The sequence below is a fragment of the Ovis aries genome, chromosome 3 (genome assembly GCF_016772045.2).
Source record: "Ovis aries strain OAR_USU_Benz2616 breed Rambouillet chromosome 3, ARS-UI_Ramb_v3.0, whole genome shotgun sequence".
In the NCBI taxonomy this organism is placed as follows: domain Eukaryota; kingdom Metazoa; phylum Chordata; class Mammalia; order Artiodactyla; family Bovidae; genus Ovis; species Ovis aries.
In genome coordinates this window covers 144,609,305-144,636,155 of record NC_056056.1, presented here as the reverse complement: position 1 = coordinate 144,636,155, position 26,851 = coordinate 144,609,305, and the positions used below count along the sequence as shown (strand labels likewise).

The 26,851-nt window shown below is 38.4% G+C and overlaps 1 protein-coding gene across 50 annotated transcripts in view; it reads left to right on the top strand.

The window, feature by feature from the left end:
* PPHLN1 (periphilin 1) overlaps positions 1-26,851 on the top strand; it is a 170,482-nt gene that overhangs the window by 6,539 nt on the left and 137,092 nt on the right. For 24 of the 50 annotated variants that reach the window (XM_060412742.1, XM_027967437.2, XM_060412738.1 and 21 more), the window contains one exon: positions 8,935-9,026. The exons of 4 other annotated variants lie outside the window; for them this stretch is intronic. In XM_060412742.1, coding sequence (XP_060268725.1) covers positions 8,955-9,026 — 72 coding nt within the window. In that variant the 5' untranslated portion in view covers positions 8,935-8,954. Of the gene's footprint in view, positions 1-4,781; positions 4,895-5,610; positions 5,654-7,750; positions 7,814-8,636; positions 8,726-8,934; positions 9,027-18,729; positions 18,884-26,851 lie in introns of all 50 variants that reach the window. 22 more of the 50 variants (XM_060412718.1, XM_060412741.1, XM_060412736.1 and 19 more) reach the window with 6 other exon arrangements.

The following is a 26,851-nucleotide window of genomic DNA, read 5'->3' as shown; positions in this document are numbered from 1 at the left end:
CATCTACATATCTGAAGTTGTTAATATTTCTCCTGTCAATTTTGATTCCAGCTTGTGACTCATCCAGCCTGGCATTTTGCATGATGTACTTTGCATATAAGTTAAATAAGCTGGGTGACAATATACAGTCTTGAAGTACTTCTTTCCCAGTTTTGAACGAGTCAGTTGTTCCATGTAAGGCTCTACTGTTGCTTCTGACCCACTTGTATGTAGGTTTCTCAGGAGACAAGATGGTCAGGTATTCCCATCTCTTTAAGAATTTTCCACAATTGGAAAATTGCAGTCCACACAGTCAAAGGCTTTAGTGTAGTCAGTGAATCAGAGGTAGATGTTTTTCTGGAATTCTCTTGCTTTTCCTATGATTCAGTGCATGTAGGCAATTTGATCTCTGGTTCCTCTGCCTTTTCTAAACCCATCTTGTACATCTGGAAGTTCTGGTACACATACTATTGAAGCCTAGCTTGAAGGACTTTGAGCATCACCTTACTAGCATGGAAAATGAGTGCAGTCGTGCAGTAGTTTGAACACTTGGCACTGCCCTACTTTGAGATTGGAATGAAAACTGACCTTTTCCAGTCCTGTGGCCACTGCTGAGTTTCCAAATTTGCTGACATTATTGAGTGCAGCACTTCAACAGCATTATCATTTAGTATTTTAAATTGCTCTGATGGGATTCCATCATATCCACTAGCTTTGTTCATGGTAATACTTCCTAAGGGCCACTTGACTCCACACTCCAGGAGTCTGGCTCTAGGTCAGTGAGCACACCATCATGATTATATGTTTCATTAAGATCTTTTTTGCATAGTTCTTCTGTGTATTCTTGCCATCTCTTCTTAAGCTCTTCTGCCTCTGTTAGATCCTTACTGTTTCTGTTGTCTATTGTGCCCATCCTTGCATGAAATAGTCCCTTGACATCTCTAGTTTTCTTGAAGAGATCTCTAGTCTGCTATTCTGCTGTTTTCCTCTGTTTTTTTGCATTGTTCATTGAAGAAGTCCTCCTCTCCTTAGTATTCTCAGTTCAGTTCAGTTCAGTCGCTCAGTCGTGTCTGACTTTTTGTGACTCCATGAATTGCAGCATGCCAGGCCTCCCTGTCCATCACCAACTCCCGGAGTTCACTCAGACTCATGTCCATCGAGCCGGTGCTGCCATCCAGCTATCTCATCCTCTGTCGTCCCCTTCTCCTCCCGCCCCCAATCCCTCCCAGCATCGTCTTTTCCAATGAGTCAACTCTTTGCATGAGGTGGCCAAAGTACTGGAGTTTCAGCTTTAGCATCATTCCTTCCAAAGAAATCCCAGGGCTGATCTCCTTCAGAATGGACTGGTTGGATCTCCTTGCAGTCCAAGGGACTCTCAAGAGTCTTCTCCAACACCACAGTTCAAAAGCATCAATTCTTCGGTGCTCAGCTTTCTTCACAGTCCAACTCTCACATCCATACATATCAATTCAGTTGGGTATATCTTTCCCTTTCTCCCTGCTTTCGCTTCTTTTCTTTCCTCAGCTATTTTGTAAAGCCTCCTCAGACAACCACTTTGCCTTCTTGCATTTCTTTTTCTTTGGAATGGTTTTGGTCACTGGCTCCTATACAGTGTTATGAACCTCTGTCCACAGTTTTTCAGGCACTCTGTATACCTGATCTAATCCCTTGAATATATTCGTCAACTCCAATGTATAGTCATAAGGGATTTGATTTAGGTCATACCTGAATGGCCTAGTGGTTTTCCCTAGTTTTTTCAATTTAAGCCTGAATTTTGCAGTAAGGAGCTGATGATCGGAGCCACAGTCAGCTCCAGGTCTTGTTTTTGCTGGCTGTATAGAGCTTCTCCATCTTCAGCTGCAAAGAATATAATCTGATTTTGATATTGACCATTGGTGATACCCATGTGTAAAGTCATCTCTTATGTTGTTGGAAAAGGGTGCTTGCTTGATCAGTGTGTCCTCTTGACAAAATTCTGTTAGACTTTGCCCTGCTCCGTTTTGTACTACAAGGCCAAATTTGCCTGTTACTCCAGGATCTCTTGACTTCCTACTTTTGCATTCCATCCCCTATGATGAAAAGAACTAACATCACTTTTTGGTGTTAGTTCTAGAAGGTCTTGTAGGTCTTCACAGAACCATTCAACCTCAGCTTCTTTAGCATTACTGGTTGGGGAATAGGCTTGGATTACTGTGATACTGAATGGTTTGCCTTGGAAATGAACTGAGCTCATTTGGTCATTTTTGAGATTGTACTCAAGTATTGCATTCCCGACTCTCTTGTGAACCATGAGGGCTACTCCATTTCTTGTAAAGGGATTCTTGCTCACAGCAGTAGATATAATGGTCATCTGAATTAAATTTACCCATTCCTGTCCATTTTAGTTTACTGATTCCACAGGATGTTGATGTTCACACTTGCCATCTCTTTGCCATCTCCTTCTTAACCACATCCAATTTACCTTGACTCATGGACCTAACATTCCAAGTTCCCATGCAGTATTCTTCTTTACAGCATCGGACATTATTTTCACCACCAAACACATCCCAGCTGAGCGTTGTTTTCACTTTGGCCCAGCAGCTTCATTCTTTCTGGAGCTATTAGTAACTGCCCTCTGCTTGTCTCTGTGTTGGATACCTTCCTTTCTGGGGGGCTCTTCTTTCGGTGTCTCATCTTTTTGCCTTTTTGTGCTGTTCATATGGTTCTCGCAACAAGATTACTGGAGTGATTTGCCATTCCCTCCTCCAGTGGGCCATATTTTGTCAGAACTCTTCACTTGACCCGTCCATTTTGGGTGGCCCTGCATGGTGTGGCTCATATCTTTGTTGAGTTACAGAAGCCCTTTCTCCATGACAAGGCTGTGATCCATGAAAGGGAGTATTGGTTATTAGCAAACTTATGAAGCGTATATTTTCCACACTGAAGTCTAATTCTGTTCTCTGCCTAATTGTGACGTAGAGGGTCCTTCCATTTTTCTGTTGTATTCTTCAATTTTCATGTGGTGTTGGATTAGAGAACTTTACTAGAGTACTTCTGATACTCCTCTAATGGGTGGAGGTTAGTGAAGTGATGACAGGTAAATAAACATCATCACTTCACTTTGCTGGGAGTCTAAGCTCCTTGGTTTAATTTAGCTGATGAGCTTCAATTACAGAAGAGGTCAATAGCCTAAATCTGGGTAATGTCATAAACATGTGCCTCTGTTCTGAAGATTGCTGTGCTCATCACTTAATTCTTAAATGCTTCAAAAATTACACACTAACTCTTTGAATTCAAGATGATACTAGCATATTCTTCCCTCATTGCCCTACACTACCTTCATCATATCCTCCTGCTCTAATACCTTTTCCCTTTTCTGTTATTTTAAAATCTAGCTTAAAGTCCATTTTCTTTACAGCCCATTGTTTTTTCCCTTTCTTTTGCAGGTAATCATCAAACTATGTCTTCTGTTTTGTTTTACTAACAGTACATGGTTGCATATGGAGTTGTCTATTTATATTTCTATGTTTCCCACTTATATAGGTTTCTTAAGAATGAAAGGGGTGTTTTCTACTAATGGATGCTAATTATTTTGCTACACCAAGCTCCATTTAATTTCACCACTATCTTGTGCTCTACTATTTTATACACTTATTCTGAAAATACATAGTAATTCAGATAATAAAGATTATATTTTGTTATTGCTGTTTTATAAAAGCAATAGGTATGGGAAGAGAATGTTTAAAAGCTAAATAGCTGCATATTCACTAAAAATATTAATATTTTGGTGTATTCACTAGTAAGAAATAACTTTAAAAAGTGAAATAATTGATTATAAGAGATTGCTTTATAGCCTAATGTTTATATTTAATCACAGTGATATAGACAATTAAATATGTATTTTTATTTGTGAAGGAAACTGATTTCCTTTTATAATATTATTCCTATAATTACAGTAACTGAAATTTAAATTAAGGTCTTTAAAAAATGTCACCTTTTTAAAGTAAAAAGAATTTACTTTATTTACCAAATAGTTTTACTTGAAATGTGATTTTTATAGCTCCTGATAAGGTGAATATTGGGGCATCATTAGGTATGGAGTCAAATATGCGAAATTGTCATAGATTTAAGTAGGAGTTGAAGTTTTGGTAATAGTAGTGTAGTATCTAGCTGTTTTGTGGATGCTGTTTGTTTCTAGTAGAAATTAAGTTCAGAATACAGTTTGATGCCTTACAGAAGATATATTCAGCAAATTCAGTTGAGAGTTTGATGCTGGATAAATTCATGTTAAAGTTTTTTACAAAATTGTGATAAAATATACATAAAATTTTCCATTTTCGCCATTTGCGCATAGGATTTGGTGGTATTAGGTTCATCACGTTGTTATGCAACCATACCACCACCCAGGGCTCTTCCATCTCCCCAAAGTGAAATAACATACCTGTTAACAGTAACTCCCGAGCTAATAAATTTGCTTTTATTTAAGTTTGTTTCCTGTCTCTGGATTTTAACTCTGTGGTTCATTTCTTTACACTTAGCTCTTCCACAAATGAATTTAACTGGTCTCGTGTCTCTTGATGATGTATATTCTAGATAGTGCTATTTGGACTTTCTGTGTGATTATGTTTCTTAATTTTTGCTTTGTTCTAGCTGCTTTATTTCCATTTATTGGGCTTTATAAAAGTTAATTACTTTCACTTTCTTTGCTGCTTTTTTCCCTTAGCTTCTGTAAGTTGTGGATTGATTGATTGATTGATTGATTGATTGAAATACTGTGAGGTAACTGCAATAAAATTTTTGTTCTTTGTCTTCCAAACTGCCAGGCAATAAAAGGGAACTAGATCAAGAGTGACCTATAAATTTAAGACTGTAAATACAGTCTTATATCTTCACTCAGCGAGTGAGGCACTTCTCAAAAGTTTTGTACGGAAATTAGGTGAGCCACTCCTCTGTCCTTTGAATTTCATGCAAAGTGGTAGGTAGAGCTAGAGCCTTGAGTAGAGTTAGTTACTGTTTTTTAAAAGTTAAGAATATTTGAGATATTTGCAAATTTCATCATGAGTCATACATGCCTTTTTTCTTCTTTTTTTCATTTTATGTAAGGTTGCTCAGTGTACTCTGTATATTTTGAAGGAAAATCATTAAAAGTTTTCCTTTGAATTTACACCTAATAAATTGAGTGTTCTTTGATGAGCTGATGATTATTGGTTTGATACTGGGATTACTTTTGAAGACGGGATCATTTATTACCAATATAAAAATGTAGGGTTTTTCAGACTAAAAAGATGTCAGATTTTCTTTCAATATGTGAGATGCTTTAAAGCTAGTTTTCTAGGTGAAAATGACCTTCAGCATCTAGTGCAGTCCTTTCAGAGAAAGGATAAGAGAGATACCCTGTCCACCTCTCAGTTGGCAAAATTAGACTAAAAATCTTCTTGACAACAAAATGTTGTTCTCATGAAACTTGAGTGGCCTCTGGTGGTCAAAATAATATATTCTGTTTTCAAAGGTGTGTTTGAAGGGAGTTTTGCTTATTAAGGCACATAATTTTTTATTTTAAGAGCTTGTACAAATGAATGAAAGCTTAATTATATTTCTCCATTGGTATGTACAGACACAGATCCTTACGTCTGTATTCCCCCCCACCTACAGGAAATTGTTGACAACTTTAAATTTGATTCCTGAAAGGACTCAAGTAAGTAGAATAGTAATTATTCATACGTTTTTGTTGGTATGAGAAGCCAGTAGATTTCAGTAATTTAGTATTGCATCTTGTTAAACTATATAGTATTTCTTTAGAGCTCTTGTAGTTTTTCTTTCTCATTAGTTACCTAATCTTACTTTAATCCTTATGTTCTCCTTTAGTTCATTAATTTATATTCATAATTTTTGCCATCACTTAACATGTTTTATTTATTGAATGATTTTCAGGACACTTAAAAACAATTATCTGTTTTTATAATAATAAGGTGTGTAAAACATGCAGTGAAAATATCTACCCTCCTATACTTCAGCCGTCTCATTTTCCCCAGAGGCAGGCGCGGTTACGTTCTCTTGCTTATACTCCCAGGAGTAGTCTATGCAGAAGCATGTGTGTATTCCTATCCTGCTTTTTTACTTCCAAGGTGTCTGCATACTCTACATGTCTCCCCTTTGCTTTTTTTTACTTAGCAGTGTTTCTTGACAGTCTTTCTATATTGTTATATATGATATTACTTTTCCTTGACATGGTTTGCATAGAATTACTTTATGTGAATGGATAATATTTCATTTAATCTGTACCCTCCTGAGGGATATTTTAGGTGGCTTTCAGTCATTGCCATGCACACATACAAATATACGTAGATGGGAATTGCCAGGTCAAAGCGTATGTGTATTTAACATTTTTAATAGGTACTGTCAAATTGTTTCCAATCTGTTCCAAATTATATTTCATTAATGTATGAATGTTGCTTTCCTTACCTTGGGGTTCCCTGGTAACTCAACTGGTAAAGAATCTGCCTGCAGTGCAGGAGACACCGGTTTGATTCCTGGGTCCAAAAGAGCCGCTGGAGAAGGGAACGGCTACCCACTCCAGTATTCTTGGGTTTCCTGGGTGGCGCAGCTGGTAAAGAATCCACCTGCAACACGGGAGACCTGGGTTTGATGCCTGGGAGAAGGGAATGGCTGCCCACTCCAATATTCTGATCTGGAGAATTCCATGGACCGTGTAAAACATGGGGTCACAAAGAGTTGGACACCACTGAGTGACTTTCACTTTTCTTACTTTCATCAAAACAGTTAGATTTTGCAGAGCTTTGCACCATTAAAGTTTTAGTCTTCATCTTATTTTGCATCTTTTCAAAAGATTGAGCAATTGCATTGCTCTTTTTTTTATGAACTGTGTCATATATCTGTTTTTCTTTAGGGTGGTTGGGGTTTTTTTTTTTTGCCCCCTGTGGTTTGATTTCAGTTGCTGTATACTATTACTTAAGTAGGATAAAACCTAACTCATTGTTTAGATTGAAACTTTTTTACTGAAACCTGGATTCAGTAAAGGTTGGAGAGGAGAAGTAATGTTGACAGTTCCTTTTAAGCTTCCATCAATTCTTCTACCTGAAAGACTGTTTACTTTGAAATAACATTGTTAATAATGTCTGATTATAGAGTTGGAATTCAGGTTAATTTATCCATAATGCTGCTAAGTCACTTCAGTCGTGTCCGACTCTGTGCAACCCCATAGACGGCAGCCCACCAGGCTCCCCTGTCCCTGGGATTCTCCAGGCAAGAACGCTGGAGTGGGTCGCCATTTCCTTTTCCAGTGCATGAAAGTGAAAAGTGAAAGTGAAAAGTAAAATCGAAGTCACTCAGTTGTGTCCGACCCTCGGCGACCCCATGGACTGCAGCCTTCAGGCTCCTCCATCCATGGAATTTTCCAGGCAAGAGTACTGGAGTGGGGTGCCATTGCCTTCTCCGAATTTATCCATAATAGTAAAAGCTAATTTATAACTTAAGATTTCCCCTGACACCTTTGGTTAGTTAATTTTATTTGGTCTGTTTGCATTAGAACACAATATAGTTTTGTTTTTTTAAGAGAAAATTAAGGTTGATATTACTATGATAGTGTTAAAAAATATTGCTCTCATCTTCCAGCCTTTATTTTTCCCTTAGCCTAAACTAACCTAGAATATTACAGTTCTGTGCTGCCAAAACAGGATGTTCATTCTTTTTTCTCCCCCTTAGTATTCCATCATAAAGAACCCCACCAAAAATCTCTTGATCTGTGTCTTTGAAATATTTTTCTTCTTCACAGATCTGTGGACTACGCATGTGGACTTGTTGCCTTGTTTTCCGTGTACTAAAAGGCCCTAACTTGGTACCTGTCCCATTTTTGCTTCTTGCTCAAGATCATCTGTCTACTCATCAGGATGGTTCACTATACGGCTGTACTGCTCCATGAGTACTTTACCCTCTTTCAGTTCTATCCTGTTAAACATTTGTCATCTCTCTGGGGCTACCTGCCTGTTTTTGTAGATAGAATGTTTTTGGAGCATGGCCACACCCATACATTTATACATACTGCTTGTGACTGCTTTCATGTTATAAAATAGCAGAATTGAGCAGTTGTAACATAGACCTGTTACCTGCAGTGCCAAAAATATTTGTCTGGTCCTTTACAGAAACATTTGCCAACTCCTCAACTATAGCATAAGCGCTTTATGTAAATGACTTATGGGCTGTTTCCTGCACCCTGTTCTCATCTTTTCTCTTGTTTGCATTGCTAACTTGTTCACAGATGCTCTTTTATGAGGACTCTGTATCATACTGCATTAGCTCTCTACCCAGAATGTGTCAGCTCTCTGTCAAAGTAGGAGTCTCTCTTTGCATCCCACATGTGAAGAATGCTGGCAAAACTTTTAATTGCAAATTTTACAAAGGTGCCTTGGCATTAAAATGAGATTATAGGATTGAAAAAAATCAAGAGTGGTTTCTTTCAGGGTTTGTTGAGTGTGTTTTTACAGGATTGTTTACTTAGTATTTTTTCCAGGTAAAACCACTTCATTGGATGTACAGAGAGACAGTAAACTCTTAAGGATGTAGAAAAGATGAAGCTGCAGTTGTACACATCATTCAGCTTTGCTGATCAGTCTCTCATACTACTCATTAAAATGAATCTTTTCTGATTTTTACTCTATGAGAATGGAAAACTTGTGGTCATATGAATCTTCCCATAGTTGATGGGAATATGGTCTTTGAAGCTTTTCATGACCTTGGAAATTGAAGAAAGGTGGGACTTTTTACTACATTATTTTTTAAAGAAAATTTCAAAATTATTTTTGAAGAATTGTAATTCCTTTTGATCACTTACATTTATTCCCCTTAAGTGTCTCTAGAAAATATTTGGATCAGAATGTAATAACTTACCTTTTCCTTTTCTTACTTATTTCCTAGTAACCTAAAACCCATTATTCTCTGGTTTCTTTTTTTATTCTTTAGTGGCTTACAGAGGAGATGAAATGTGGTCTGAGGGACGATATGACTATGAAAGACTCCCAAGAGAAAGAGTACCTCCTCGAAGTCACCCCAGTGTAAGTTGTTCTTACATTAGAATAATTCAAAACCTAGTGTCCAAGTGAATTTTCCATCAAAGCTAGCTGAAATGCAGATAGATCAAGCTTTTAAAAGTCAAAAGTTTGAAAATAAAAGGTAACATTTTGTTTGTGTAGAGAATCTATAGTTTATATTTCTTATTTAAATTTCTAAAAGGGAGGGCTTGTATTGATTGTAATTTGTGAAGAAAATTCAAGGTTTGATAAAACTCAGACCATCAGTTAACAAGGAAGTATTTCGGCAAGCGGCAACTCAGGGACAGGCAGGCAGTTTCTGGCGTGCTCTTCTGCTGCTTTTCTCTTTGTTGCTCTGGGAGTTAGTAATTTGAGCCAGTCCTCTTCTTTGCTCAAGGAGCTTGCTGTTTTGCTTTTTATTCCCAGCACTGTGTTTATAACCTGGCACATAGTAGGCACTCATGTGTATTGAATAGTGTATGTTCTCTCTCTCTCTCTCCTCAAAATCCTCCGCAGAGATCCAAGGGAGGATCTGGGAAAGGTCAAGAAGTGGTGAATCTTAAACTTTTGCTTAGGGGGATTGGGCTCATTGTGATGGTATATGAGTATATTATGAATTCATTATATACCATCAAAAGGCACAAGTATTTGTTTATATGTTAGTTGTTTTTTACTTCTATAAGTAAATCCTCTAACCCTCTTAGGTGGGTGATATCACCTTCATGATTGTCATTTCTTCTAGGTTACAGCTTACATTGGGGTTGATCTAAAGTGATTTAAGGTGGAAAAAAATGAAGAGGCCTACCATATTTCAGAAGGGGCAGATTTAATTATTACCAAATGTCATTTTTTCCAGGTTAACTTATAGACTTGATGTTTCTAATAAATATCTCAAAAATATTTTCAGCTTGATAAAATTATTTTATAGTTTACCTAGAACAAACAAGTGATAAACAAAATGTAGGACTAATGCAGTGATGGGAAAAGGTACAAATTATTTTTTAAAAAACAATTGTTTTTTAGGTCCCTTACTCTCCTATGGATATATCCTATTAGAAATTTGGGATACTTTCCAGGGTTTTCTGTGTGGTTATGCCATTAACTGAATATATATCATTGGGTTTGTTTTACTTTGTTTTTTTTTCTTTTCTAGTTAGATTTTTTTTAATGTAACACATTTGTTTTTAGTCACTGAGTCATGTGCGACTCTTTGTGACCCCATGGAATGAAGCTCACCAGCTTCTTAGTCTGTGGGATTTGCCAGGCAGAAATACTGAGTCTCTACTGCTGAACCGCTATGAAAGCTTCTGTAACACATTTACATGGCTTCAGATTATAAAGTAAGGTATATTTAGAGAGAAGATGACTTACTTTAAATGATAATTTATTGTGATTATCTATTTAGCTAGTGCCTGCTTACAATAAGTGAGGTATAAATTTATAATCTTCAAAACAATTTTACGTGTTGAATAGTATAACATAGAGCTTAGTAGAGCCTTAAAATGTAGACAGAAATTTTTATGTGGAAATACAGTTTCATATAACAGTGGGAAATAATCATGATAAAATCATGGAGAAAGTTACAATATAAAACCTTTATGACACTATTCTGCATTGTGTGTACATGCTATGAATATTTTAGTGATAGAACACACTGCAGTGGGAGTTGGCTTAAAGAGCTGTTAAAATTGAAAGCCACGAGACCTGCCCAGAGGCTACTGCTAAGCAAAGAAGCTGGTTTAAATAAGATGGGAGGAGTGAATTTTAAGACAGGAGTCAGTTTATTAGTGTCATAACTTGAATATGTCAGCAAATCTGGAAGACCCAGCAGTGGCCACAGGACTGGAGAAGGTCAATCTTCATTTCAGTTCCCAAGCAGGGCAGTACTAAAGAATGTTCAAACCATCGGATAGCTGCACTCATCTCCCATGCTAGTAAGTTCATCCTTAAAATCTTGCATGCTAGGCTTCAGTGTTACACAAACCATGAACTTCCAGATGTCCAAGTTGTGTTTAGAAAAGGCAGAGGAAAGTGAAAGTCACTCAGTTGTGTCCAGCTCTTTGTGACCCCATGGACTGTACAGTCCATGGAGTTCTCCAGGCCGAAATACTGGAGTGGGTAGCCTTTCCTTTCTCCAGGGGATCTTCCCAACCCAGGGATCGAAACCAGGTCTCCTGCATTTGCAAGCGGATTCTTTGCCAGCTGAGCCACAAGGGAAAAGGCAGAGGAACCAGAGATCAAATTGCCAACGTTTGCTGGATCATGGAGAAAGCAAGGGATTCAAGAAAAACATCTACCTCTGCTTCATTGACTACACTAAAGCCTTTGATTTGTGGATCATAACAAACTGTGGAAAGCTCTTAAGGAGATGGAAATACCAGATGATCTTACCTGTCTACTGAGAAACCTGCACATGGGTTCAAGAAGCAACAGTTAGAACCTGGTATGGAACAACTGATTGGTTTAGGGTTTAGAAAGGAGCACAAAAGAGCTGTCTGTTGTCACCATGTTTGTTTAACCTATATGCTGAGCACATCAGGAGAAATGTCAGGCTGGATGAATTACAAGCTGAAATCAAGATAGGCAGGAGAAATATCAACAACTTCAGATATGCAGATGATACCACTCCAATGGCAGAAAGCAAAGAGGAACTAAAGAACCTCCTGATGAGGGTGAAGGAGGAGAGTGAGAAAGCTGGCTTAAAACTAAATATTAGCAAATGAAGCAACTGACAAACAACTAATCTCAAAAATATACAAGCAACTTATGCAGCTCAATTCCAGAAAATAAACGACCCAATCAAAAAATGGGCCAAAGAACTAAATAGACATTTCTCCAAAGAAGACATACGGATGGCTAACGAATGCATGAAAAGATGCTCAACATCACTCATTATTAGAGAAATGCAAATCAAAACCATAATGAGGTACCACTTCACACCAGTCAGAATGGCTGCGATCGAAAAATCTGCAAGCAATAAATGCTGGAGATGGTGTGGAGAAAAGGGAACCCTCCTACACTGTTGGTGGGAATGCAAACTAGTACAGCCACTATGGAGAACAGTGTGGAGATTCCTTAAAAAATTGCAAATAGAACTACCTTATGACCCAGCAATCCCACTTCTGGGCATACACACCGAGGAAACCAGAATTGAAAGAGACACATGTACCCCAATATTCATCACAGCACTGTTTATAATAGCCAGGACATGGAAACAACCTAGATGTCCAACAGCAGATGAATGGATAAGAAAGCAGTGGTACATATACACAATGGAGTATTACTCAGCCGTTAAAAAGAATTCATTTGAATCAGTTCTGATGAGATGGATGAAACTGGAGCCAATTATACAGAGTGAAGTAAGCCAGAAAGAAAAACACCAATACAATATACTAACACATATATATGGAATTTAGAAAGATGGCAATGACGACCCTGTATGCAAGACAGCAAAAAAGACACAGATGTGTATAACGGACTTTTGGACTCAGAGGGAGAGGGAGAGGGTGGGATGATTTGGGAGAATGGCATTCTAACATGTATACTATCATGTAAGAATTGAATCGCCAGTCTATGTCTGACGCAGGATACAGCATGCTTGGGGCTGGTGCATGGGGATGACCCAGAGAGATGTTATGGGGAGGGAGGTGGGAGGGGGGTTCATGTTTGGGAACGCATGTAAGAATTAAAGATTTTAAAATTTAAAAAAATATATATAAATAAAAATAATATATGTGAAAAAAAAACTAAATATTAAAGAAACTAAGATCATGGCATCTGGACCCATTATTTCATGGCAAATAGAAGGGGAAAAGGTGGAAGCAGTGACAGATTTCCTCTTCTTGGGCTCTAAAATCACTGCGGATGGTGAGTGCAGCCATGAAATCAGAAGACAGTTGCTTCTTGACAGGAAAGCTATGACAAACCTAGACAGTACGTTGAAAAGCAGAGACATCATTCTGCCAACAAAGGTTCATATAGTCAAGTCTATGGCCTTCCCAGTGGTCATGTATAGTTGTGAGAGCTGGATCATAAAGAAGGCAGAGCACCAAAAAATTGATGCCTTTAAACTGTGGTGCTGGAGAAGATTCCTAAAAGTCCTTTGAACATCATGGAGATCAAAGCAGTCAATCTTAAAGGAAATCAACCCTGAATACTCATTGGAAGGACTGATGCTGAAGCTGAAGCTCCAGTATTTTGGTCACCTGATGTGAACAGACGACTCTTTGGAAAAGTCCCTGTTGCTGGGAAGATTGAGGGCAAAAAGAAGAGGGTGTCAGAGGGTGAGATGGCTGGATGGACATGAACTTGGGCAAACTCTGGAAGATGGTGTGGGACAGGGAGGTCTGGCGTGCTGTGGCTTGTGGGGTTGCAGGGAGTCGGACATGACTTGGTGTCTAAACAAAAAAAGACCGATGGGTAGGACCTTCTAATCTCTAGTTAAGGCCGTTGTCTGTGTGAGAATGGATCTGAGAAAGTTCATATGTCGAGGCCTTTATTTTTATCTAAAGTAAGAGGTGGCAAGATTTGTTGAAAGCGGAAGAGGAGCAGGACGGTGGCCATGGAAGGCGGAATCCGCTAAGGAGTGTGTAACAACTCACCTGCCGAATCAACCAGCCCTGAAAATGCGTGGCGCTGGAGCGTCGGGCCCGTACCCGGCCGTCAGTCAGTCGGAGAGGCAGGCAGTCGGAGAGGCGCGAGAGGGACGGGAGCCGGGGGAGGCGGGAGAAAGGGGGGGAGGGTCCCCTCTCCCCCCGCCCCCACCCCGCAGACGCTACGCCGCGACGAGTAGGAGGGCCGAAGTGGAGAAGGGTTGCGTGTGAACAGCAGTTGACCATGGGTCAGTCGGTCCTGAGAGATGGTCGAGCGCCGTTCAAAAAAAAGAGAAAGCGGAGGAGGTAGAGGGAGATTGCGGCCAGGATTGAAGTTTTGGCATAGCCATTGTAGGGCTCTCCTGACCAGAGATGTTTAGAAACACCGCTGCTGAAGGTCTATAAGCTTAAATTTTGTAGAGGCACCAATTTGGGAGTAGCGAAAGCAAGTCGTATTGATTTAAGATTGCAAGATGAGTGATGGACCTAGGGAGGTAAGAATTATTGAGGTACTATGTTATGTGGAATGGACCTATTACGAAAGGGAATAAGGCTGTGAGACAGACAGTGAATTGAAAGCAGTGAGAGGTTGAAGGACAGGAAAGTCTCTGTGGGGTTGAAGACCAAGTATGGCAGAAAAATAAGCAATCAATATTTTGGAATGTAGAGTTTCCAAAATGGAGCAGTTCTGGGTGCTGAAGTTCAGTGTAGGTGGTAGGAATGAGAGTGGGTGAAGGTTATTGGAGTTGAGATTAACAGAACTTTGTGGTTAGATTTTGGATCAGTGATATAAATTAGGGCTCTCAGTCCTCACTGTACATTAGATTCAGCTAGAGAACTCTTAAATATCAGTGAATGGGTCCTCTCTATCTAATGGAGTCATAATCTCTGTGGATAGAATCTGGATGTCAGTGTTGTTTAAAAGTTCATCAGGTGATTCCTATTTGCAGAGTCAGAGTCAGATTGTGGCTGAGCACTGAAGTCACTGATGATGACAGTTGAGTTAAAGATGTCAGGTGAGGGAAAGTGAAAGTGAAAGTTGCTCAGTCATATCCGACTCTTTGTGACCCCATGGCCTATACAGTCCATGGAATTCTCCAGGCCAGAATACTGGAGTGGGTAGCCTTTCCCTTCTCCAGGGGATCTTCCCAACCCAGGGATCGAACCCAGATCTCCCGCACTGCAGGCGGATTCTTTACCAGCTGAGCCACAAGGGAAGCCCAAGAACACTGAAGTGGGTAGTCTATCCCTTCTCCAGCAGGCCTTCCCGACCCGGGAATCGAACCGGGGTCTCCTGTGTTTTAGGAGAGGGAAGTCTTCAGTGAATGAAGATGTTTTAGTAAAATCTAAACAAAGCCAAACATTTTCATTTTATGCCATTTGTGTGTGTGTCAAAGTGAAACAGGTATTTTTTCCTTTGTAAACTAATTTCATCAGCTGTAAGCAGATAGGGAGATATGTTTTTACACAAGTGTCTGTGAAATCAGATTAGATGTATTCAACTGTAAGTCTAAAGGTAAGTCTTACTTTGTTAAGTTCTCTGGCTGCTAGGCCCCTCCTAGATGAGAAGGAATCCAGACTGCTTTTCTCTTTTTGGAGCACAGAACATGCACAGACCTTGTCCAAGTTCATTCCTCTCCTATTTTAATTCTGTTAGATTGATCTCTCCATTCCTGCAATCAATTTGTCTTACTCTATAAAGTCTGTATTCTCACATCCTCTCCCCGTAAGAATCAGACATTACAGATTTTCTGCTGAACACTTATTATGGTTATTAATTTAAAGCCTTCCTTTCCCCTCAATATGTTATAGTCCTTTGATGGCGCTTGGAAAATTATCCCTTTGCCTTTTATGTTACACCTGCATTTCAGTTTAAAGAAAAAAATGGAGGTTTTTAACTTTCTCTGTGACATGGAACCCTTTAGCAATCTGGTGAAGCCTATTACTTACAGTTATTATTATAGCCTAAAACTATTAAAAATCATATTTGTGACATAGTAGTATATACTTTAAGTAGGTCGTTAGATGTCAAGCAAGATGTAATGGTAGGGATTTCATTGCTATGGTTTCAAAGGAGTGATGAGTGTAAATGATACTCTTGAGGTATCTGCAACAGCGTAATATGATATAAAAATATCTGTGATTTCTGTTAGTGGTGAAGCCGCAGATAGTCCTACTGCTGTTGTGTTGTTTGTTGCCTGCTTTTAGGTGGAAAAGTAGTTTTCTATTCACATCTAATTTCATGGGCTGGCAGAATTCTTAGGTTAAAATGTTTCAGTGATGCAAACTGGAAATGTACATAGAGTTGTAATTATTACTTGGACCTAATAAAATCATAATTAAAAATTTAAAAATATTTGCTTACAAAATGAGGTTATTTAATGATATTTTTAAAACTTTATTGTTGTGTAATATTGACACGTACAAGATCATTCCCTAGCAACATTGTGCATAAGAGCTCCAAACTGGCAATAATCCAGATATCCAACAGTGTGGATAAATTAATTGTGCAGTTATACAACAGTGAGAAAGAATGGACTGCTGTCAAATACAGCAACATGTGTGAACCTCACAAACAATACTGAAACAAAAGTGTATATCTTATATGTTTCCTTTTATATAAAGTTTCAAGATAGGCAGAACTAGCCAGGAAAGAGGTGACTTTTGGGAGACAGAGGTAGTGACTGGGAGAGTGCAACAGAAAGGCTTTTGCCATGCTAGGAATGTTGTTTCTTGATCTGGGTGGTAGTTACGCAGTGTGATAACCTTGTGAAAATTTATCCAAAAATAACATTTACAGTTAGTATACTTTTTTAGATGAATGTCATACCTCAATAAAACTTCCTGTAAAAATTTGAAAGGTGAGCCCTCCAGCTCGGTAGGTGTCCAATATACTATTGGGGAAGAGCAGAGAAATAGCTATAGAAAGAATGAAGAGGCTGAGCCACAGCAGAAATGACACCCAGTTTTGGTTGAAAGGACAGAATATATTTTTTTCCTAAATATAAACCTTTAGCAGATCCTTCAAAAATTGAGAACCCACTCTCACTAGTGTCTGAGATAGAGAAAGTTAATGTTCTATTTTATTTTGTATGTTTGGGTTCTCTGCTCTAACAAAAAAAACGATTTTATTGCATTTTATTACTTTTATTACTTTCCTTTGTCCCATTGTCCCATTCATTCTCAAGTCTGATGCACCAGAAATATGTTTGAAAAACTATTGCTGTGACATAAAGTATGACATCAAATAGGGACTTTAGATGGTACCCACTACACTAGTATGACCTCAGTTATAGGGTATCTATTCTGTGAACTTACGGGTTTGATTAACCTAGAAGGCAACTGGACACATATATTTTGGTGCTGATGTTAAATTACACTTTGAGTATTGGAAAGCTTATCCTCAGTTGTAACTTGACAAATATACCAGTTACTATTTAGTACTTTAGAGCACTTAAAAATTCCTCTGTATTGATAATAAGTTACTTGTAAGGTACGTCACATAAATTTTTATTTGGTTTTAAACTTGAGTAGATAAATAGGAGACTTAAGCCCAAAGAAGTATTTTACACAGAATCTGCACATTCCTTTATTGGAAGGACACAGATTATGACAGAACATCCACATTTAACTTTTAGATGTCCATAAGACCTTTATTTTTAAAATTATGCTTTCTGTTTAATCTGTAATTTCTATGAGCTTATCTGACTTTTGTAGCCTTGATAAAAGTTTTGTGACAATGGCTTTTAGACACCAGTAAGTTTCCATTTGTGGAAGTCCACCTTGTTAGCCTGATAGGGAATAGATAGAAAATGTGGAACATTGCAACATAAAATGTCCATTTTCTGTTGGCTTCTTTCAGAGTTTTAGAGGTTATAAAGTTTGGAAACTAGGATCAAAACACTTAACGGTTTGTATTCTGGGCACTGTAATATGACTGGAACCAAAATAGTCCTGTCTGTTTTTACTTGCCTTCTTCTGTTAACAAATGTATGTCAAGTAAAAGATTTTCTAATCTTGGTGGCAGTGAACATTATAAAGATTGAGGGTAGTGATGAGCAACAATATTTTAAAAAATTTTTATTTGGGGGGAGTTCCCTGCCAATCCAGTGGTTAGGACTTGGTGCTTTCACTGCCATGACTGGGGTCAAACTTTGGAGGCTAAGATCCCATGTATAGGGTACAGCCAAGGGGGAAAAAAAATTTAAAAGATTTTTTTCTATCACATTTAGTTAGTTTTGAGTTATATAATTAGGTTTTATAATTAAATAGTTACATAACAATATTTCTTTCCTTGAGTTAGTTGAATGTTTGTACTGTTCATTTCATTGGTTATTTCTCTCCTGGAGACTATAGTGAGTTGGAAATAATTTTTTTAGTGAATTCAGAACATGAGTTTGTTAATTTCTAAGATCTTATAGATAATATATATTTGTTCCATATATTCTCAAATTTAAATGTACTCCAAATAACATTAAGAGATCTTTCTTTTATCCAACTTGAAATAAGTAATCAAGTCTACTAAACTTAGCAATTCAGTTATTTACATATTCTAGATAATATTGCTAAAAGTATGTTAATGTGGAAATATTCCTTTCTCCCCACTCCTATTTCATGAAACACTTTTAAAGTGTGCACTTGCGTAATTTTAATTATTTTCATACCTCACATTTTATCATCTAGTAAGTGTTCATGTAAATACAACTTTTTTCATTATCTTATGAACATTTTCAGACCTATAGCAAAGTTGAATTTTATAGTGAACATCCATTTATTGATGATTTAGATTCAACTATTAACATTTTACTAAACTTTCTTTATCATGTCTTTATCCATCTATCTGTCCTTTGTAAGTATACCTAGTCCGTCAGATTTTAGGGATGCTTTTCAAAGTAAACTGTGGACAGCACTACACTTTCCATTAGCTACTTAAACATGCATATCATTAGCTAAAGTGCAATATTTTTTGAGTGTAACTGTAAAAATTATGTACGCTAGATGCAAAATCTTAAGTGTTCATTTGCTGAGTTTTGATTTAGTAGTGTTCCTCTGTGTAGAGCTGCCCTAGGAGGTGTTTAATTCTTTTGGCAGACAGAATTACATGAACTTCTGTTTTGTTGTCACTATTTCCACAGAGACAGGATCAGTTCTCGGCTACGTTCTGTACTATGTTCTAGTTTTCTGGGGACAGTTCCAGCTTCAGATATTTGACATACTATTCCCAAAAGCCATTGAAATGACCCAGAGATATCAACATTTCATTGAAAATTCAGCTAGTGGATTAAACCAGTAAGTGCTACAGTGCAGATGTTGTGTTGCTTAGTCGCTAAGTCATGTCTGACTCTTTGCTATTCCACGGACTGTAGGCTCTTCTGTTCATGGGATTTCACAGGCAGGAATTCTGGAGTGGGTTGCTGTTTCCTTCTCCAGGGGATTTTTCTGACAGAGGGATCAAACCTGTGTCTCCTGCTTTGGCAGGCAGATTCTTTACCACTGCGCCACCAGGGAAGCCCTACAGTACGTGTCTAAAGCATGAAGGATCGGAGTGAAGAAACCTCAAGCTTTTGAAAGCAGAAGTCCTTGTGCTACCCTAGACTTGTGGGTAATCAAATTTTTTAGTTAGGTGGTGTACTTTTCCAGTAAAAAGCATGTGATGCCAACAGTAGTATAAAACTGAGATGCAAACTGGAATGTATATTATGTATGTGGTTCTTACTATGTGCCAAGTAATACTCCAATTGCTGGGAATAGGGCAGTGAGTAAGATCAAGGTTTCTGTGCCCATGAAACTTCCTTTCATACTAAGTTGATTGTGTCAGGAAATCTGGCAGTTGAGTAGTTACATATACCATTGTACTTAGTTACTTTAGTGGTGGGTTAATGTGTTTTAGTTATTTTTGACTTTTTATTTATAACGGTGAAAATTAAGTATATAAAAGCAGACAAAATGACATAACTCCCCACGGACAAATTATTCAAATAGTATTTATCAACTCACGGTCAGTCTTCTTTTGTCTGTGCTTTCACCACCTTGCTCTTTCTTAGATTAGTTCCAAGTAAATTCAAGATACTTTATTTCAAATGGAAATATTTCATTATGTCTCAAGAAAGATGCTTAAGAAGGGGTGCTTATATATTAAAATAATATATTTTTGTGTTAAAATGAGTGCAAAGTATATTTTAATGACAATGGAAAAAAATTTTTTTAAGAAATGTAATCCAGATAATTTGTACCCAATTAGTAATAAGCCTGAACATTAGTGTGGAGAATTTGATATACATTTATATATTGAATCAAGCAAAACATCAAACTTGGTGCTTTTACTTAAACTAAAATGAAAGTGTTTTTCATAACAGGTATTTATAGTGAATTGGAATTTATAGAAAATGAAGGAATAGTTTGTTTTCTAACAAAACTCAATCACCATTTCAGATTTCAAAGTTGCAAAAATCATTTAATATGTATCTTGGTCAGATTTCTGTTAGCACAGGCAAACTGTGAATAGTCCTTATTCCAGAAATGCAGAGAGCTATGTGGAAGAAATTGTCTTGTCTCTAAGATAATGATAAATATGAAAGTGTAAAAAATCATAACACTATAACTTAAAAGAAGTAGTTAAGTTTATTTGGGAACCATATTTTACTGCTTTCTCAGAACTGTCTCTTGGAATTTAATCTTACTCATTCTCTCTTCCTTGCTTGGTCTTTCCCCTGCCCTTAAGTTAGATGTCTGGCTGACATGTCAGCATTAGCAAGACACTGTTCTCCTTGTAGAGCAATCGCCCTTCTCTTCAAAGACCTTTCTTTAGGACTGTCATGTGATTTCCTCCAGACCTCTGGGGGGTAGCTTCCTTAATCCCAGAGTTCTGGTCTTTGTCTTGCTTTACTGCTCTTAAAGATTACAAGATAAGTTACCAGTAAATAAGCGCTCAGCTTTTTCTCTGCGTGGCTCTTTTGCGAGTTCTCCCTGCTCTGCCTTATAATCCTGTGTGTTTGTGAGAACTAACTCAGTATGACTCTGCCACACTTGGTGGCCGAACAGGGACCATGTGAAGGTTTGCTTGCTCTAGCCTGAGCAAGGGGAAAGGACATCTGCTCTTCCAGATGGGAACTGTGGCCTTGAAGACTAGTGACGGAGCGAAGCCTTCTAGATGTACTTCACTTTCGGCTGTAACTCTGCAGCTTGCTCATAAGCATCAGCTTTCTTTTCTGCTTGCCATTGCTGGTTGTAAGGTTTCTGATTCACACTTAACTAAACTTCTTATGGTGATTTATGCTTGTTGTCCTTGATATCCCCAAGAAGTTTCTTTGAAAATGTCTGATTTGGAACCAGTAGGTCATTGGTTGAAAAATGGTGTAGGTGTTGTTAATGTACAGCATCTAAATACTTGGAATTTATGTCATATTGCAGTTTTTGCCATAGAAGAGTGAAAAATTCCTTCAGTTCAGTTCAGACAGTTCAGTTGCTCAGTCGCGTCCCACTCTTTGTGACTGCATGCCTGCAGCACGCCAGGCTTCCCTATCCATCACCAACTCCCAGAGCTTACTCAGACTTACTCAGACTCATGTCCATTGAGTCGGTGATGCCATCCAACCATCTCATCCTCTGTCGTCCCCTTCTCCACCTGCCTTCAATCTTTCCTAGCTTCAGGGTCTTTTCCAATGAGTCAGTTCTTCACATCAGGTGGCCAGAATATTGGAGCTTCCACTTCAGCATCAGTCCTTCCAATGAATATTCAGGACTGATTTCCTTTAGGATTGACTGCTTTGATCTCCTTGCAGTCCAAGGGACTCTCAAAAGTCTTCTTCAGCACCACAGATCAAAAGTGTCAATTCTTTCGTGTTCAGCTTTCTTTATGGTCCAGCTCTTCCATCCATACATGACTACTGGAAAAACCATAGCTTTAACTAGACGGACCTTTGTTGGCAAAGTAATGTCTCTGCTTTTTAATATGCTGTCTAAGTTTGTCATAGCCTATATTCTGAGGAGCAAGCATCTTTTAATTTCATGGCTGCAGTCACCATCTGCAGTGAGCATTTTTTCCCCCATCTATTTGCCATGAAGTAATGGGGCCAGATGACATGATCTTAGTTTTTTGAATGTTGAGTTTTAAGCCAGCTTTTTCACTCTCCTCATTCACTTTCATCAAGAGGCTCTCTAGGTCCTTTTCACTTTCTGCCATAAGGGTAGTGTCATCTGCATATCTGAGATAATTGATATTTTTCCCTCCATTCCAGCTTATGCTTCATCCTGCTGAGCATTTTGCATGATGTATTCTGCATATAAGTTAAATAAGCAGGGTGACAGTATACAGCCTTGACGTACTCCTTTCCCAATTTGGAACCAGTTCGTTGTTCCATGTCTGGTTCTAGCTGTTGCTTCTTGATTTACATACAGGTTTCTCAGGAGGCAAGTGAAGTGGTCTCCTGTTCCCTTGTCTTTAAGAATTTTCCACAGTTTGTTGTGATCCACACAGTCAAAGGCGTTAGCGTAGTCAGTGAAGCAGATGTTTTTCTGGAACTCTCTTGCTTTTTCTATGATCCAGTGGATGTTGGCAATTTGATCTCTGGTTCCTCTGCCTTTTCTAAATCCAGCTTAAACATCTGGAAGTTTTCGGTTCACGTACTGTTGAAGGCTAAGTTGGAGAATTTTGAGCATGAGTTTGCTAGTGTTTGAGATGAGTGCAATTGTGCGGTAGTTTGAACATTCTTTGGCATCACCTTCTTTGGGATTGGAATGAAAACTGACTTTTTCCAGTCCTGTGGCCACTGCTGAGTTTTTTCAAATTTGCTGACATATTGAGTGCAGCACTTTAACAGCATCATCATTTAGGATTTTAAGTTGCTCTGCTGGGATTCCATCATCTCCACTAGCTTTGTTCGTAGTGATGCTTCCTAAGGCCCACTTGACTTCACATTCCAGGATATCTGGCTCTAGGTGAGTGATCACACCATTATGGTTATATGTTTCATTAAGACCTTTTTTGTACAGTTCTGTGTATTTTTGCTACCTCTTCTTAATATCTTCTGTTTCTGTTAGGTCCATACCGTTTCTGTCTTTAATTATGCCCATCTTTGCATGAAATGTTCCCTTGATATTTCTGATTTTCTTGAAGGAATCTCTAGTCTTTTCCAGTCTGTTGTTTTCCTCTATTTCTTTTCATTGATTGCTTAGGCAGGCTTTCTTATCTCTCTTTGCTATTCTTTGGAACTCTGCACTCAGATGGATATAACTTTTCTTTTCTTCTTTGTCTTTCCCTTCTTTTCTTTTCTCAGCTATTTGTAAGGCCTCCTCTGACAACCATTTTGCCTTTTTGCATTTCTTTTTCTCAGGGATGGTTTTGATCACCACCTCCTGTACAATATTGCTAACCTCTGTTCATAGTATCAATGAAGTTAAACATATTCCTACAGAAGTTTATGGCCTTTTATCTAAAGACACAGTTGGAATTATTTTAGGCTGGTCCAGCATAACTATGAAAGGTATTCATATTTTACCAGAGGTAATTGATTCTGATTACTCAGGCAGTATTCAAATTACGGCCCTCACATACTTATCATACAGTAGAGAAAGGGACAAAAGTTGCCCAGCTATTACTCTTGTCTTATTTTGTGCCCTCAGCAGAGAAAGAAATTAGGAAAGGAGGCTTTGGATCTACGACTATGCTATTTGACTAACTACCCCACATAAACGCTAAAAATTCAAGACCTTTCTTTCAAGGGTTTAATAGATCAGGAACTTATGTAGCTATTATCACAAAACAAGAATGGCCTTCTATCTGTCTTTTAAAAAGAGTCCATGGACAGATTTTAGTTGTTGGGGGATTCCAAGAAGCACATCAAAGCACCTTTCCAAAAATCTGTACAGATTCAGAAGGGCATGTAGCTATTATTGTCCTTACATCATGAATATTCCTACAACTTTATCGGGGTTAGATATATTATAACAATATCAATTAAAACTACAGACAAATTTATCCTCAGGGCCACTGCTATTATATACCATTACAAATCATCTGGATCGATGAACCCTCCCCCAGCCCCCTACCCCCGGGTCTGGATAGGACCTAGGACTAAAGAAGAAATTGCGCTTATAGAACAATTGGTTAAAGAATAATTAGATGCAGGACATAGAGAACCTTCCTTAAGCCTGTGGAATACTCCCATCTTTATTATCCCCCCAAAATCAGGAAGGTGGCATTTAATTCATTATTTAAGAGTAATTAATGCTCAAATGCAACCGATGGGTTCATTACAACCAGCTATTCCAAACCCCTCTCTAATTCCAGACGATCACACTAATAATTATAGATCTTAAGATTTGCTTTTCTACCATACCTTTACATTTTGAAGATAAACAGAAATTTACAGTTTTAGTTCCTAATATAAATAATCATCGTCCTTTACAGTGATATCAGTGGAAATACTTACCTCGGGGTATGAAGAATAGCCCTACCACGTGTCAAAGATTCGTAGATCTAAGTCTGCAACTGTCACGACAACGATTTCCCGATGCCTGTATTTATCATTATATGGATGATATTCTTTTAGCACACTCCGCACCACAAAAATTAGCAGAAATTCTCTCTTCCTTACAGACATATTTGAATTCACAGGGGTTAATAATGGCTCCAGAGAAAATCCAATACATGCCCCCATGGAAATATCTTGGCTTTCAAATTTTACAATAAGCAATTACTCCTTTACAGTTTTCCTTCAAGGTTCCAGAACCTTAACACTTATTTCTTTAAAGCGGTTCTTGGGTCACTTAAATTGGATACGACCTACATCAGGCATCCCAACATATGCAGAGCTTCCTTTCCCTTGTGGCTCAGCTGGTAAAAAAATCTCCTGCAGTGCGGGAGACCTGGCTTTGATCCCTGGGTTGGGAAGATCCGCTGGAGGAGCAAAAGAAAGGCCACCCACCAATATTCTGGCCTAGAGAATTCCATGGACTGTATAGTCCATGGGGTCACAGAGAGTCAAACACAACTGAGTGACTTTCACTTTCTTTCTATTATTACAGGGAAATGAAGATCCTACCTCACCCTGCTATTTTTCTCCTTAAGATTATGCTTTATTACCACAATTCGGCGCTGCTTATGTTAAACATTTTCTTGACTATATGTTCCTTCACATCCTTTTTCAGTGATTCTTCTTTCTATTAAACATACTCCTACAGCAATATTTGCCCACATCTTACCTAAAGAGATAAAAAGCATTGAATGGTTAGATTATCCTAATCAACCCAAATACTGTGTTCTTCCCTGCTTACAGGAGAGACTACATCTATTACAGCAAGGACACTTAGGCCTCTGTTGCCTTACTGGCTCAGATCCACAAACAATTTTGTGGGAATATCTAAAGAAAATGTGGAATCATTATATCAAACTAATGAACAATTTCAAATAGCCATATCAGATTTTACAGGGGAATTATTTACAACTTACTGATGGATAAAATAACTTCTGTTTTACAATTAGTGCCCTTTTCTTTACATCATCTTATCTCTAGACATCCTGTTCCTAACTTGCTTACCCACTATACAGATGGCAGTCAAACTTGAGGAATCAAGGATGGATAAAGATCTTTACCAGCCCCCAAACATCCCCACAGCATTCTGGATTAGCTGCTGTCTTGCTTGCATTTGCAAACCTTGCAAACTTTACTCTATTAACAGATTCCTTGTATGTTGTTAATATAATTCAGTAATTGCCCAATTCTATTTTAAATACTTCAATCGATAAACCATTACTTTCCTTCTTTGTTTCTGTTCAAACTCTTTTAACTAAACGACAGCATCCTTTTTCCATAGCTCATACTGGAGGACGTACACAATTTCCCGGAGCTCTCACTTTCGGAAATGAACAGGCTGACTTATCTCTTCACCTTATAGGATCATCGTTTACTGCTGCCTTTCAGTCACATCAGTTCTTCCACCAGGGTGCCAAGGCACTACATAAACAATTTGCTCTAACCTTACAGGAAGCCAAAAGATTGTTAGCGCCTGTCCCACATGTCAGTTATTAACTCCTTCTCTCCCAGAAGCTGGCATTATAACCCTTGTGGTCTTTGTTGTAATGAGTTATGGCAGATGGATGTGACTCATCCTCCATTTAAACCATTTCACTTTGTGGATGTAACTGTTGATACTTTTGCAGGCTTTTTATGGGCTACCACACAACATGGAGAATAAGCACATCCTGAGCAAGCTCACCTTGAATGTTTTGCTATTCTAGGACACCCTCAAACCATTAAAACTGATAATGCTGCAGCATATACATCACACAAACTTAGGGATTTCTTTTGTCTATGGGATATTAACACATCATAGGTATTCCTCACAACCTTACTGGACAGGCATTATTGAATGCATGAATGGGCTACTGAAATTGTTTTTAAGTAAACTGAAAAGGAAAGAATTAACTCCTCCTAGTGAATGCAGTGGCACCCCACTCTAGTACTCTTGCCTGGAAGATCCCATGGGCAGAGGAGCCTGGTAGGCTGCAGTCCATGAGGTCGCTAAGAGTCAGACACGACTGAGCGACTTCACTTTCGCTTTTCACTTTCATGCACTGGAGAAGGAAATGGCAGCCTACTCCAGTGTTCTTGCCTGGAGAATCCCAGGGGCAGAGGAGCCTGGTAGGCTGCCGTCTGTGGGGTCACACAGAGTCAGACACGACTGAAGCGACTTAGCAGCAGCAGCAGCCGCAGCTGGGAATGATTATATATTGCCTTATTCACTCCTAATCACTTATCAGTTTCCAAAAGTTCTTCACAGTCAGCTGCTGTTACTAGACATTTTGCTACTACACATTCACAAGAATTCCCTCCGGTACTTTTTAAACAACTACCCTCTCTCCTGTTTGGCAAGGACCTGTCAAATTACTAACATGGGGAAGGGAATATGCTCCTGTTTTGTCTCCATCAGGTCCACCTTGGATGCCTGCCTGTTGTGTGAAACTTTGTCATGAGTTGGCACCAAGGACTTAAGGATCTATTGCTGGAGTTTCATCTATTGACCACCCAGATGTCTCTTCCTGGCTGCCTCTTCCAAAAAGACTGAGAAATAACCAGTCATTCTCTAGCCATTGACATTATGTGGGGTAATATTAAACATCTTACTTTAAGAGCTGAAATAGCTGTTATTAATAGTGGCACACCTATTACTCCTGATGTTGCTTTCCCTTTTAGCCATTATAAATGCTAACTCTGCCCATAAGGTATGGCTGTTTCAGGTTATACTTCTGTTTTTCAC